Source organism: Myxine glutinosa, chromosome 2 (assembly GCF_964187855.1).
Source record: "Myxine glutinosa chromosome 2, kmMyxGlut1.1, whole genome shotgun sequence".
Taxonomy (NCBI): domain Eukaryota; kingdom Metazoa; phylum Chordata; class Myxini; order Myxiniformes; family Myxinidae; genus Myxine; species Myxine glutinosa.
The window spans coordinates 71,543,763-71,559,256 of NC_136262.1; the positions used below are offsets into that span (position 1 = coordinate 71,543,763).

General features: G+C 43.6%; 2 protein-coding genes across 9 annotated transcripts in view; one reads left to right on the forward strand and one right to left on the reverse strand.

Annotated features, from left to right (window-relative positions):
- CHTOP (chromatin target of PRMT1) overlaps nt 1–13,666 on the reverse strand; it is a 30,910-nt gene extending 17,244 nt beyond the window's left edge. For 3 of the 5 annotated variants that reach the window (XM_068108002.2, XM_068108001.2, XM_068108000.2), the window contains exons 1-3: nt 13,505–13,666; nt 12,926–13,014; nt 9,654–9,810 (exon numbers count right to left, since the gene is read on the reverse strand). In XM_068108002.2, coding sequence (XP_067964103.2) covers nt 9,654–9,810; nt 12,926–13,014; nt 13,505–13,561 — 303 coding nt within the window. In that variant the 5' untranslated portion in view covers nt 13,562–13,666. Of the gene's footprint in view, nt 1–9,653; nt 11,545–12,925; nt 13,015–13,504 lie in introns of all 5 variants that reach the window. The other 2 variants (XM_078773411.1, XM_078773412.1) reach the window with 2 other exon arrangements.
- A 747-nt stretch (nt 13,667–14,413) lies between these two features.
- Nucleotides 14,414–15,494, forward strand: part of VPS72 (vacuolar protein sorting 72 homolog) — a 62,012-nt gene continuing 60,931 nt past the window's right edge. Inside the window, exon 1 of one of the 4 annotated variants that reach the window (XM_068107995.2) lies at nt 14,414–14,725. The gene's annotated coding sequence lies outside the window, so the exon portion shown is untranslated. Of the gene's footprint in view, nt 14,898–15,494 lie in introns of all 4 variants that reach the window. The other 3 variants (XM_068107999.2, XM_068107996.2, XM_078773415.1) reach the window with 3 other exon arrangements.

The following is a 15,494-nucleotide window of genomic DNA, read 5'->3' on the forward strand; positions in this document are numbered from 1 at the left end:
CAATTCAATCCATTTTAAATTAAGGCTGTAACACAACAAAATGTGAAAAATGTGAAGGAGTGTGATTACTTTCTGAAGGCACTGTATCCTACCCTTATTCCCACCAATGGTACACTGAATCCTGTGGTGAAGCACTTGTTCTAAAACAACTTGTCTTCCTGGAAGGCAAATCTAACCCAAGGAAATCCCAGCCCATTCCACAAAGCCCACAAGTGCGTGCCCACTCTCAGGAGAGCCAGAAAACAGCATATGCCCAACCTCCAATTTGCCTCCCTCTAAAAACTCATGGCACCTTGTTTAGTCTTTCTCTGCAGTATGCTTCCCTTCCATTAATTCCCTCCTCAAATGGCACCAGAGCTGATTCCGCTCAATTCTGCATTTGCTTCCACATCTTGTAACCCCAACACCTCACTCTCGGTACCCATCCTTCCCTGTCATTCCCAACTGCTCTTGGACTCTGCCTTTTGTACCCAAGATGGAGAAATTTCTTTCAAACCTCGACTCTGCCACTGCTGCTGGGTTGGGTGGCATCAGGTCATGTATCCTAAATTAAAACCTGCTATGCTGCTCACATCTTCTCTCTGCCATTTTCACCATCACTTGCACAAGGTCATCTTCCATCTACTTGTAAATCCACCAACATCATTGCACCACATTAACAAAGGTTAAAAAAAAAAAACCAAAAAAAAAAAACCCGATCCCCTCAACGACAGACCCATTAGATTACTTCCAATGACTTCAACAACCTTATCTCAGATCACCAATTTGATTTCAGACCAGGTCATTCCACCTTGGACATGCTACTTCCACTCACCCAACAATGGATAGAGACCCTCAACACAAGACATGAGATCAGGGCCATCTCTCTGGACATATCAAATGCTTTTGAAAGAATCTGGCATCCTGCCTTACTCAAACTCTCTGCATATGGCATCCAAGGATAACTCCACACATGGCTTACTTGCTTCCTCTACTCTTGTAGCCAATGTATGGCACTCAGCAGAATCCTTTAATTTCCTCTTTCTGTGAAGGCTGAAGTGCCCCCAAGGCAGTGTTCTGGGCTCAGTCCTGATCTTCATGAATGATCTCTCTGACTCTTTGGAAAATCCTCTGTCCATTTTCTGATTAAGCACCCTCTGCCTCATCCTTTAGACAAACAGGCAGCAGCCTCTTGCCTCTCTTCAGACCTTAATAAGAAATAAAAAGAATAAGGCCCTAAAATGATTCATACAATACCAAGGTAAAGAAATAACAAGCGAACTAATAATTAGGAACATTAAGTGATAACTCAGCTTAAAATATTTAAACAAAACTCTTATATAATTGTAAACATTTACTATTAATCAAAATGAATCATGAGTAAAAGAGTTGCAAATAACTTGTGACCAGAAAATTATCTGTGCACGAATGAATGAAATGCTGTTCAGACCAGTCTGTGCATGACATTTCAATCCAGTGAAGTCAATGAACATTTCTCAAACACGTAATGGTTACGATGGGAAATGTATGGTTGTGGATGGACATTTACAACTTGTGGTACATCATCAACCCAGTACTTTTATTTCTCCAGGAAACCAAATCTAAACCAGAGAGCCCCGTCTTCTGTTAACAAAGAAAAGAAAAAAAGCCTTGAGGCACCGTCCTGTCATCTGCCACTTGTCACCTGGCCTGTAAATGTTTTTGGTGGACTTTTTGGAGCAATACTGAACGGTGACAAAATCTCCAAAACACCGAGTTGACATTCTGAACTAGTTGGTTCCTCAGTTTTGTCATTGGATTAACAGTATGCATCATACTTCGGGTGGACACTGAGCGCTTCAAAGTGCTCAGCTGTTGAGTAGATAGCCTCGACTACCCATCAACTCACTGGCTTCACAGTGTTTGGTTGGTTGGTTCTTGGTAACGATGTTATCGACTGCCAATTTCATCTCGTTCTGGCTCATCTTGATCAAAGTTTGGTCATGTGACAAGCAGCCCCATCGAAGTTCCTGCTGTGCAGTAGTTCTTTGCAACTTGGACAAAAGATTCAGATAGAACACTGGTTCAACAACCAAATTAGCCAACCACACCTTCCTCTTGACATCACCACTGATCCAATCGACTGCTCCATTACCATGAGGTTGCAAAAAAATTCCAGGATAATATTATTCCAAAAAGTTCTTGGAGAAATGTGAGATTTACAAAGAATAATTACTATTTGAACTTCATCGCTTCCCCATCTGAGAAAAAAAACTTGATCACCTTGATATTCGGGCAGCTTGATGTCAGCATTGATGATTTCGTCAAGAAAGTACAGCAGCATTTTTTCTTTTTCTTTTTTGAAAATAATCAGTGATACTGTAAAAATTAAAGAATCGATGACATTACTGTCTACCCAAGTGCATATGGTGAGAACAGGGCAACTTGAAGGTAGCTCCAGTGAGCAATGAATTAAATTCTGCTCTATCGCAGCATAGTTCTCAGCAAAGTCAACTTGACCGTTGACAGGTAGCCATGCACCGATCCTCAAAGAAATCGCTTTGTTTTCTCTTAATGAATGTATGCATGGTGAAAGAAGTTGCTTTCACACCTCTGATAATGCTTCCTGGACAGTTCCATCTTTGACCACTTTCGTTGTCCGCTGCTCAATTATCTCCCACTGGAACGACTTCAGATGCACTCTCACGGTTTCAGTCAAACACTATCAAATTTGCCATGCCAGTTGAGGCATTTTCCAGACATGTATTGAAATCATCCTGATTACACTCGATGGCCCCAAGGAATTATCGATAGGTGGTGTACAGTCCGGCTACATGGGCTTTCCAGGCTTCCAAGAGAAAGCGGATATTTTCGCAGTATTGGCAGAGGCAGACATGGTGAGATAACTATGAATTAAGGCAGACATTTCGTGGACAGATTGCTGCAAATTTTGATAGCCTTGTCTTGTTGTCAGGGTAGATGTCACCTAACAGTCATCATGAGGTCATCAGTTTTGGACCTTCCCCTTGGCGTTTCCTTTTTTGACAGTTACAAAGTCCTTCTTACGCCATGAGATACACCAAATGTCTGCCTGCTGGTAAAACTTGATGGAGTGACGTAACAACATAACATTACTGAGTGACAATATTTTATTTTTTCATTATATTGAAAATTTTGCTCCAGACTGCACAATGAGTGGTGCGAATTATTGATTGAATAAAAATTAGTTTCCCTCTACTTCCACCAGCTAATGAGAAAACAAATGAAATGTCAAATTTCTGTTATGGAGTGACATTTGCTTCATCAATTAAAATCTTAATTACAGAGTCAGGGCAGATGACTTCAGTTCATCAAATTCAACAATTCACTTCAGTTAAGAGACAACGTATGCGGAGCAGTTTGACTACTAGCCCGATGAATAAACTAAGAAATTAATGATTCTTGGCCATTATAAGTGGCACATTTTACTGTTTTTCTTTGGGGTGTTGTCACCAACTTCATTAAACAATTCATAAAAACTAGGCAAGTCAGCTCAGTGATCATTATATTTGCTGAAACTGCACATTTCTGCCTTTCCATTGACGTACCACACATGCTTCAACTCTGAAATTACATTTTTGACCTTCACAGACCATTTGTGTAGAATCGCCCATGAACTTCTCAGCCAACAAGACCCTGGCCAGTAACACAATGGAGTACTGCTCTCACTTATGGGCTGGTGTGTCCACTTCAAAGTTCTTTGTCTGTCTGTCTATCTCTCTGTCTCTTTCTTTCTTGCATGTAGAGTCATCCAAAGCTCTCAACATAAATTAGAAGCACAGAGCCTGCAACTCTCATCACAGACATGTTGGTGGTTTATTTTTCCTACCGCAGAACCTCAGGTCTTGCTCTATCTATTCTTTAATCCCTCTGTCTCTCCAGGTTGTATGCATTCTTCCAGCAACCCTCTCCTTGTGAAATTCCAAAAATGTAGAGTTGCTGCTCACATCCACACCTTCCTTTCTCTCTTCTGCCTTTTGTAGAACCTCCTTCCTCACTCAGTCTGTTGAATCCCACTGTTTCCTCCCAGGCTTCAAGTCTTCAAGTTGGCAGTGCACTATAATCTCAGGTAATCTTCCATCAATACCTGTGATCATTTGTAGCCTCATTAACACACAGCTACTTCTCCTTTTCATCCACTGAACCTGAAACGTAACCTTCCTTCCTTCTTCTTTACTCCTGTTTGTTCATCCGGTTGTTGCATCCCCATCAGGTCCCACTGTAGGTGTGCTGCCTTGTACCACCTCGCTCTTCCAAGAGCATAGGGTTTTTTTTGTACAAAATAATAAAATAATATATCCAAACTAGCGAAAAAAAAAAATCCTACATCAATAGTTGCTTCCTACAGGCAGAATTATTACAGAGCAAACCTAGCAACCAGCAGTTAACAGCAGCGAGGATGGAAGAACTTGCATGGTATAATTAACTTTGCTAATTCTTGTTTGTATGTAAATAAGTGATTTGTAGAATTTGGATGTTTTAATCTGTATTGATAAACCTTTTTCTCATGTTCAAGTACAGCGCAAGGCAGCAAACCATGCGAACAAACTGCACGAAGGACATAGCTTTCGATCTGGAAACACGAACAAATGGAAAAGATTGTTGTGTGATTATCGCCTTGTACTTTAGTCCTTTGAAAATGGGATACAAAGGACCAGAGAGTACAGGTAAATGCACAAACACGTTGTTGACGGCAAATCATTTGGGCACTACAATTTTGTTCCTTGTGCTCTTGGTTATGGTTCACATGGCAAGATGCATTTCGGGACAACGATGTGGGGTCACAACACATGGTGTGCAGAAATGGAGTCCCTTCAGCTCCTTCTAGGTAAGCGCTTTGATAGCGTGTTCGATGCAAGACGGTCCCTCAACAAATATGAGATCCTCATTTGATTTGTCATTGGAAACGGAACATCTTACCCTCCGAGGGGATAAATGAAAGAGAACAAAGCTTGCCAGAGCAAAATTGTCAAATTAGAGAAACGGTTCATCACTGATGTTTTTGTGATGTCATTGGTCATAATTAACAGTAAATGGCAAATGTAAAGTTTGACATTTTGAGTGAGATCACGGCGAGGTCACGTCTTTTCGAAGCTGATCCATGCGCTCACGCTTTCGAAGCTAAGTGATCTTTCACATTTGTGTTTTTGTCGTATCTTTATCTTTCTTTCGGTGCATGTACCTATTGGGGTGACTTTAATATGTTTCTCGGTGTTGGTTTTCATACCTGTGTACAGAATCGTCGGTTTTTTCGTATCGTGTATTCTGAGGCCTAGTGTAGTGCTAGTAGGCTACCGTGTCCTCAGACCTTGGCTTGAGGCTTTTGTTTTTTGTCTTCGATCGCGCTGCAACTACTTTCGGTCTCTGTTTTTCACGGTCTTTTCACCCATACTCCCTTGTTTTAAAATCTCAAAAAAAAAACTTTTTTTTTTTTCCTTCCCTGTTCTTATCCGCTTGTGCGTTCTTATTTGTTCTTTCGTTCTTCGTTCTTTTGCTCTTTCATTCTTCGTTATTTGTTCTTTCGTTCTTCGACCACGTTATTCGAGATCACGTGATCAAGTTGTTAATACATGTTTCATCTGTCCCCTGAAGAACTTTATTATTATGTCATATTCTATAACACTTTTTTCTACTTCTTCTATAAAAGGATGCTTTCGACTTGCTCACCAATTCTATTCATTCCCAAAAAAAATTCCATCTCTTACAGTGCATCTTTCATTCATTCCCTAAACTCTCCAGAACTCCACCCATCCTTCAGCGTCCTCAAACGTATTTTTGACTCGAAGGTCTCAAGAAACTCATTTTGCAATAAATGTTCGTTTCCCATAAATCGTACACTTTTCAAAATCCAATCACACCCCTCCCCTCCAAATCCTCCCCATCACCCATCTCTGTCAAATCTTCCCCCTTGCCCCTCCCCCCCAAATCTTCCCAAACACCCATCCCTTTCAAATCTCCCCCCCTGCCCCTTCCCTCCTAAACTCCCCCCACACCCCTCCCCTCCCCTCCGAGACTCTCCCTCACTCTTCCCCTCTTAGACTCCCCTCTCACCCCTCCTCCTCAAAGCGTCCTCTCCGCTTCTTCCCCCTTCCAACTTTCACCTTCATCTTCCTCAACCTTCTGCCTCACTCTTCCCCCTCCTCAAATAACACCTCACTGCGCCTCACCCAAACACCATCAAACCTTTTGTCCGCCCCATTCTTCCCTTTCTCCAAGCTATTCTGTAATCTCTGACACACCTGCAACAGCTCTCCCTACCTCTTCCTCCTCTTCCACATCCTGCCCTACCGCTCCCCCCCCCCCCCCCCTGTTCTGTATCCGATGCTCCCCCTTCCTCTTCCTTAACTGTATGGACCTCAAACATCCGGGGCCTTCGCTCAAACTTAACTGATCTCTCCATACAGGTTGCTTCTGACAAACCAGACGTGATCTGCTTAACAGAAACCTTCCTCCTTCATGATGTCTCTGATTCTTTGGTATCTCTCCCAGGTTACTCCCTCCTCCGGTATGATAGACCTGAGCCTCGTCCTGGAGGTGGGGTTGCCATCTTTATAAAAAACTCTCTTCCTCACTCGCCCTGCACTGCCCTCTCTCCACCTCACCCCCAGGAATACCTTTGGCTACGGCTTCCCCTTCGCTCCCACCTTTTGTTCATATGCGTGTTGTACCGTCCACCAAACAGTGATGACTCCATCTACATCTCGCTGTCTGATAATATGGCCCAACTTCTATCTACCCATCCCAACTCTCTCTTCCTCATATGTGGTGATTTCAACTGTCACCATGCCAGTTGGCTGGGGGTGGGTACCTCTCTCACCAGCCATGGCTCTTCAGCAAAGGACTTCTGTGACTCACTGGGACTGGCACAATCTGTCAATTTCCCAACCCGGATCTCAGTCAACGGAGAATCTTCTCTTCTGGACTTGGTTATGACTAACTTCCCTGAAAATGTCTGCTGCTCTTCTTCTGCTCCAATCGGCTCTTCTGATCATGTGCTTGTTAAAGTGGACATCTCTCTGACCATTTTCAGAGAGCCTCCTCAGCGTCGGCGAGTCTGGCATTTCACTCAGGCCAACTGGCACGGTCTTCAAGCAGCCATCAATCATCTGGACTGGTCTCCCATCTCTACTGCCTCTGACATCAACTCATCCTGGGAATTCTTCCAAAGTAAATTGCTCTCTCTCATGCACAGATTTATCCCTTCTCGTCTTCAGTTGTCATACCCTTCCTCCCGTCCATGGTACACGGAATCTTGTGGTGAGGCTATTGCCCAGAAACAACATGCTTTCGTCTCCTGGAAAGCAAATCCAACGGAAGGAAATCTCATTTCCTTTCACAAAGCCTGAAACAAGTGTGTGTCCACCCTCAGGAGAGCCAGGAAACAATATCTCTCCGTCCTCAGGACCGAACTCTCTTATCTGTCTCCCTCTTCCAAATCCTGGTGGCGTCTGGTAAAATCTGTTTCTGGTGTTTGTTCCCCCTCCATCCCCTCCCTCACCTTAAATGGCCACACGGCTGACTCCGCACGTGAAAAAGCCGAATGCCTCAACTCTGTGTTTGCCTCTAAATCTTGTGTCCCAAACCCATCCCTCTCTGTACCCACCATACCCAGTCGTACCCAGCTGGTCCTGGACTCTGTGTCCTTTCCTCCTGACAAGGTGGAAAAGTTTCTGTCAACCCTCGACTCGGATTCTGCAACTGGACCTGACGGCATCAGCCCACGGGTCCTAAAATCATGTTCTTCCGCTCTTTCACTCCCTCTCTCTGTTCTCTTCACCCTCTCTTTTGCTCAAGGTCATCTTCCATCTGCTTGGAAATCTGCCAACATCACCGCTTTGCACAAAAAAGGTGCAAAAACAGATCCCAGCAACTACAGACCAATCAGCCTTCTCCCAATTATCAGCAAAGTCATGGAATCCATCATTGCTTCAGATATGAAATCTTTCCTCTTCTCCAATGGCTTGATCTCTGATCATCAATTTGGTTTCAGACCTGGACACTCCACTCTGGACATGCTGCTTCTGCTTTCTCAACAATGGATGGAGGTCCTCAATGCCAAACAGGAAATTAGAGCAGTCTCCCTTGACATATCACGTGCCTTCGATACAGTCTGGCACCCCGCTCTGCTCACCAAACTCTCCTCTTTTGGTATCCATGGAAATCTCCACGCATGGCTGGCGGACTTCCTCTCTAGTCGTAGTCAACGTGTGGCCCTGAATGGGTTTCTCTCATCTCCTCTTCCTGTTCAGGCTGGAGTTCCCCAAGGCAGTGTTCTGGGCCCTGTGCTTTTTCTGGTCTTCATCAATGATCTCTCTGACTCTCTTGAAAAATCCTCTATCTCTTTGCTGACGACTCTACTCTCTGTCGCTCCATTCTTCATCCCTCAGATCGGCAGTCTGCAGCCTCCTCACTCTCTGCAGACCTTGACAAAATCACAGACTGGGCAAACAAATGGAACATGTCTTTCAATCCTGACAAATCTCACACTCTTACGATGTCTCTCCGAAAAGACCGACTGGACAACCCTCCCATCCACTTTCTGAATAATCCTCTCCAAGAAGTTCTGTCACTCAAGCTTTTGGGTCTCACTATCTGCCATGATCTTTCCTGGAAAAACCACATTTCAAATCTGGCCTCCAAAGCCAGTCGCCGACTGGGCATCCTCCGTCGTGCGAAGTCCTTCCTTGGCACACCTGAGCTCCTCACCACATACAAGGCTTTCATCCGCAGCTCAATGGAATACTGCTCTCCCCTCTGGGCTGGTACTCCTGCCTCACACCTAGCTCGCCTTCGCGCTGTTGAAACCAAAGCATTCAGAATCATTGGAATCTCCCGCGATGAAGCTAACTCCAAGGGCCTCTCACTCACTCACCGCAGGCAGGTTGGTGGTCTTTCCGTCTTCTACCGACTCCTCTCTGGCCTTGCCCCCCCAGCTCTCTCTGGGCTCTGTCCCGCAAATATTCCTACAGGTCGCACAAGATCTGCCTGCAACCCTCTTTTGGTTAAACTGCCAAAATCAAGACTCTCTGCTCACCTTCACTCCTTCATTCTTCTTTTCTCCCGCCTCTGGAACAAACTCCCTCACTCTCTTCAATCCCACTCCACCCTCCAAGTCTTTAAAACAGCTGTTCACCACCATCTCTTATCTTCCCCCATCCAAAACCTTGATTTTTTCTACCCCCGCTAATTTCATCCCAATTCCACTTTTTGAAATACCAACTTCTGTCCTGGAAGTCCTTGTGCTTTATACTTCTCCCTCCCCCCCCCCCCTTCCCATGCCTCCTCCCCCCGGGCCCTCTCCCTTCCACACATCTTCCTGCTCTCGGATGTTGTGTTTGTGTGCTTCACCTTTTCTCCCCATCTTGTCTTCCGCTCCGTCTTTTTGTGTATTTTGTTTGTCTGGTCGATTTGTTTGTGAAGTAAATGTTAGCTCTTTCACGAGCCTCGATTCAGTATACAAAAAAAAAAGAAAAAAAAAAAAGTCCCGATTCATGATGTCAATCTATGGGGGTATGCGTCTCGCTGCCAGGTTTCTTGTTCAGTCTTGTTCATTTCCCAATCAGCTTATTTCACGTCTGCCAGATAGGTATATTATCCTCTTCTTTCTTTACTATATTAATCATATACATACCATAATATTAACAATCAGTACTTACTTGTTTGAGCCTCAATGCTGCTTGAACAGAAGGACGGCTTTCCATTTGCTGTGCAAGCCGTCGGTTCCTGGCACTCGCCTGCAGCTGCTGCTGTTGCAGTAGAGAGGCCTGAATATTCGCTTGTTGGGGCTGCTTATTCCTCATCATGTTAGTAAATCTTCACCAGGTCGAAGACAAGTGAGGGGGAAACAGCTGTCATTTAGTCAAAAATGAACACCTCACACATAGCCAGCAATGGATGAGCCCAACGACCACCCCAGCCTCACCAAACACCACTAACTCACCCTGGCTCTTTCCTCGGCGCACTTTCTCCCTCCGTGTCCACTGAGCCAACCCCAAACTTTACCTCTTCCGACAATCATGGGCAGGTCATATTCAAAACTAGGCTGCTTCAGTAACTCACAGCACTATATTATTGCACCAGAGGTAGTAGCTGAAATTTTCTTCAAAGATCTTGACAATAAATGCTTGACAAAGGACAAAATCATTACAAACTGCCTAGTTTCCCAACAATCGGCTACATGGGAGACAAGTAGCCCCAAAAAAAAGAAAAAAAAGAAGAAAAAAAAAGATGCCGTGAGCAGAGCACCAAATATTACGACGGTTTATTTTTTTGACAAGCTAATAAATGGGGGTTTCTATTCTCCAAGTGCCTGACTTTTACAATCCAAATCACCCCAAAAAACAAATGTGCTATATCCAAACTTGACAGACTACCATATCAGTTCCACTCCCTCATCCTCCTCTGCTCGATGGTCCTGGAGGAATCGTTTTGTGCAAGGTTTTGTTTGTTTTGTGCAAAATATCTGTTTCAATTAGAAGAGGGGACTTGGCTGTATCAAATTCACCAGTGGAAGACAAGGATACTTTCCCAATGGTGGTTTTGCAAGGCCAACAAAAAGGCTGCCGTTACAATGACTTAAAGGACAGGTGACACATTTCTGTACACTTGCAATCATTAAATTACGTTGTACAAACTGCCTGGTTTCCCCACATTATTACTACTTTTGTTATTATAAGCGGCATTGGAAAAACGCCATGACAAAGCTATCTTAACACGGATATACACCTCAACAAGCAACCCCTCTTGGTGGAGAAAACCTCCTTGTTTGGATAAGTAACGACCGAATGCATCGTGGTCAGAAATAGCCAGACAGGCAGGCACCAAATTGCCCAATTTAGTACGGTTTCTGAGAGTCCGATTTGCATCCCTGAACACAACAATCATGGTTAACCATTCTGAAATTTCCATTTACATGCTGAAAATCAGGTCTAAGACTATTTGAATCACTCATTTCACCCCAGCAATAGCAGGTTAAAAGTGCACTCGCCAACAGAAGCGAGTCACTGAAAACACACGCACAACCCATTACCAGTCGCACGTAATTTTGAAAATCCCATGTTATCAGACCATTTCAAATCAACACACTTGTACCTCCCGGGATAGGTTGTTATGCAAGGACATCTTAGGTAAACAGTAGAAATAACCTCCACTAGCCCTCTGTAGTCATTACTTTATGATGCTACTGTGCTTCGATGATGCACGTGACGACATCAAGATTTACATTACACCGAATCGTTTGACATTCAACGAGAAATATTTTTTAGTATTTATATTATTCCCAAACAGAGTGGAGAGGCTGTAGTGTTAAGTCTGCAGGTCTGAATAAGTGTGTGCCTGCATGCAAAACCTATTTAATACAAATTATTATCGATCATTCATTCCCACGCCTGGTGTTGGGCTAGCGGCTAGGGTGCCAGCTTAGGATCCTAGGATCCTGGGTTCGAATCCCGGTCGATCGCTGAATTAACGCCAGGGGGTCGACTCGGCCTGTCATCCTTCTGAGGTCGGCTAATTGAGTACCAGTTCACTGGTAATTCCCTGTTTGTCCTAAAAGGCGACAAAAAGGGTTGGTGGCAGCAAGGGCATCCGGCCGTAAAACATTGCTTCAAAAAGGGGACCAACAAAAAAAAAAACAACAACCACGGTGCCCGAAAAAGGCCAACCACCGCTTTGCGGGGAAAAATGGCCTCTAAAGGTGTTTTTTTTAAATTTATTCATTCCCACATCTACCGTAATGTACTGCAGCTTTGCATTGTTAAACGGCAAGTGTTGTTTTGACAATGAAAATGTGTCACCCGCACTTTAAATCCAAGATGGTCATGTTGGTAAAACCAATGCACCAAGAAAAATCAAAATAAATCGAGAGGGAATGAGATCACATTGGAAAATGCAATAGGACCGTTTAAATCCACGCTACATTTTATATGGGGTGGAATGCTGCGACCTTCAAGACGAGTCGCGTTGCGATCGATGGTAGTTTCGAAAAGGGCATTTGTCGAAATTTCTACGACTTTGAGGGAGAAGAGACAAAAAGGGTACTGCACTTCACATGGGGAGGAGGTGAAGACAAAAATATTTTACCCTCTTGGGACTGCAAGAAAAAGATCAGAACAATTAATTCTAAAAATTAAAAGTTTTATATAGTATTTCTAAAAGGATTGTCTGATTGGTGCAAGTTACTCTCTCAAGAATCCAACAATTAAGAGAAATGAAACAAAGTTACTGGGATACTTAACGGTTTGCCTCAAGCTCTCAATCTTCAGCAGGGAATAAGCTGCCCACCATTTCGGGAAATACAATGTGCCCTTGTCTCGAACAGACAACTCCAACCATCTCTCCCAATATGAAATCCATGATGCAAGATGTTCTACATGGGTATAAACTGAAACTAAACCCACCATGCTCTGCACCAATTAATGCCAACAGGAACTGTGAGAAAAGGGAGACAAAGGCCACAAAAGTGTGGGACAGCCTCTTACAGGATCCCAGAGGAACCCAAGGGCAAAGGCGGCGCTCTTCGGTTGCCTCTTACTGACGTGCCAACACCCAGTTGCCCGGGCCGCACCATCACGGGCAGCGAGAGACGCACAGCCAGCTCTACCTCTGTGCTGCTTATACAAACCGTGTAAGGCAGGGTGCCTCTACCTGAGATTTAATACAGCACGCATCCTCATGCCAAATACACGGTGGACGCTGCAGGAGGCAACAAAACAATTCACCAAAGATCAAAATCAACATGATTATGGATCTATGTGCTCAGGGTGTTCGGTCGTGTGAATGAGCTTCTTTGGGGTGGGGGAAGGGTGGGGAAGGGGAGGGCAATTTTTTTTTTTTTTTTTTGCTAAGGAAAATAAGGAAGTGATCAGATCCAGAAAGGTCCTCGTGATTGCACCTTGGGACAAGGCATACTGTATTGGCATTTTCTCACCGCTCGTGCAAAGAATGCTTGGTGGTGCTTTTCAGGACCACCTTCGTAGTCGGCTGTGTGGACATCTCGTAGTCGGGTCTGGGCTGATGCTGTCCACGTACAAAGGATATAAAATTAAAACAGAAAGAAAGAAGATCCAATTCATTAGGCGCAAAAACAGCACAGAAAATAATTAAATCTGAAATTCGACTTTCAGGTCATTCCATCATGGAATCCATGTGCTTCTCAATCTCAGGTGCCAGATTTCCAGCCTTAAGCTTATACTTATAGGTATATACATTTTATACAGAATACATATCGAAAGGCAATTATGTTTTAACATTGCTAATCTACCAAAAAAAACAAAAAAAAAAACCCATCAAGCTTTGCTACAATCACCGAAACAATCATGCGTTTTAGTTTTACCACAGATTCGAATTGCATCGTTTCTAATTCAGAGCATACAAGCCCGAACTATTTCGCGCCACACTTGACTGCCCGAGAACGGAGCCAGTATATGATGAAGCCAAGCAAAGCACACACAATAGCCCTGGGTCCATTACACGAACTATCCCTCGTCAAACAAGAAATAAACCCCACCTGAATTGATGGAAACCTAAAAGGAGCAACGCTACACCCACTGACTACGCTAAACATTCAACACTAAATGGCGCCGAAGCAGGCAGACGTCAGAAGGAATTATCCGTTTTCTTCTTCTTCCTCGTTTTCGCAATCTTCTTCATTTGAGTCCATTTTGTCAACGTCATTTCCGGGTCATTCGTACACTAAAGTTGGTTTTTTAATTCTTTCGCTTTGCTATGTTAACACATATAGCTTTTGAAATGGGGTTCTGTGGTTGTAAAATAACATTATGTAATTCAGAACCTAACAATACAATTTAATTCTGTAAACCTGACAAAGTTTATTTATCTGGAAATTGTAAATAATTTATGCATGTAACTGTCGATATATTCGAGAAGTATATTTTCGTTTTTGCTTTCAGTTATTTATTTGCTCGACAAGAAGCTCACTTGATTTGAAGCACTCGAGCAAGCACACCAACCAAATGGTTGAAAAGGAACGGCTGGCTTGGCAAGCGATAGCAAGCTGATTGGGAATAGAACATCCCCCAGAAAAAATCGACTTTTACTTCAGCGTGTATTTCAAAGGCGGTGCATGAGCTCAGTGAAATGGTTGGTCTCATTCATATCTTGCTCAGGTAGCAAAGGCTCAGTCATAATTGAAAAACGAAGTTTCATTCCGAACATAAAGGGAAATTTAGCGATAAAGTATTAACATAAAAAAAAAACTCAAAGAGTTGCATTTCCGGTTGTAAAAATTACCATTGAGGCCAGGCGGAAGTGGATGCTTTCAGCCGCAGCGAACAAGGTTAAAAGTTGCCATTCCCTTTCTGAGATTATTTACAAGGTGCATATTTAGACCGAAAGCGCTTTTTAAAATAATAAATCCGTCGTTTGAGATAAAACTGCTGCGCAGCTGCTTATATGTGAGGGTGAGACTACCGGAAGTAAGCTGTAACACGTGCCCTTTTGTGGTTTGGTTTCAACGTATCCAATCACGTGACTGTTGTCGCGAAGAGTGCACTACCCGGAAGTTACGTAGTTCCGCGGGCGCCTATGGAAAACACCGAAGCTGCTCGTGCAGTGCAGTGCAGCTCATGCTCATGAAGCTGAGCTAATGGCTGAAGCGGCAGAAGCTCTGGTCTCTGTGGTGTATCGTAGTAAGAGTAACCACCTTCCACATTGTGATTCTTTCTGGTGTATAACCGCCAGGCGTCGTGAATACCGACTCTCCAACGAGGTACTGCATCAGATTGGATTAGGAAAAAAAACTCGCAGGACGTTACGAATGACAAAATTCTGGTGTTGTGTCCGCTGTCAATTGTTAATGTAATGATGCTTAATCACGCAAATGGTTAAATTAATTGTTGAACGAGACGTTGACTTATTATCACACTCGCCTGAGGAAGAAGGTATTGCATTTGAGTCCATTTGTTTGTTTGTCTTTGTTTGTAGTTGAACGCACAGACTAAATATGATTTTCGCTGCAACCGTTAGTCCGATTGATAGGGAATTTTATTTTTAACCAGAGGTGCAACTCCACCTGTAAAATTTTGAAATTAATATGAATACGCATTGCGTAGAGTGAGGGCTTCGTCGACAATGTCAATAGTCAGTCGATCGAATACGCAGCCCTCGCAAACATCTGTAGGTCTAGGCCTAGCTAGGCTAGGTTGTTTGATCTTGATCTTGGGCTTGGAATTCAAATTAATTTTATTGAATGGATAGATTGGGATAGAATGCAAGACTTACCTACTGTAGGCTTATATAGTCTAGACTTCTAGTCGACTGGACCAGGTACGTAGGTCCGACTGGCAGGTACGTACTGAAATCGGTGTACCTGGCTTGAATGAAGTCGGTGTAGCAGGCGGAAAAGTGAAACAGGTGTAGCTGGTGGAAAAAAGAAGTTGGTGTAGCTGGCATAAATGATGAGCGGTTTCGAATTCAAAATCCGTTCTGTTCGGTACTGTATTGTATTTTATTGATTTTAATCACCAGGTGAAAAGAAT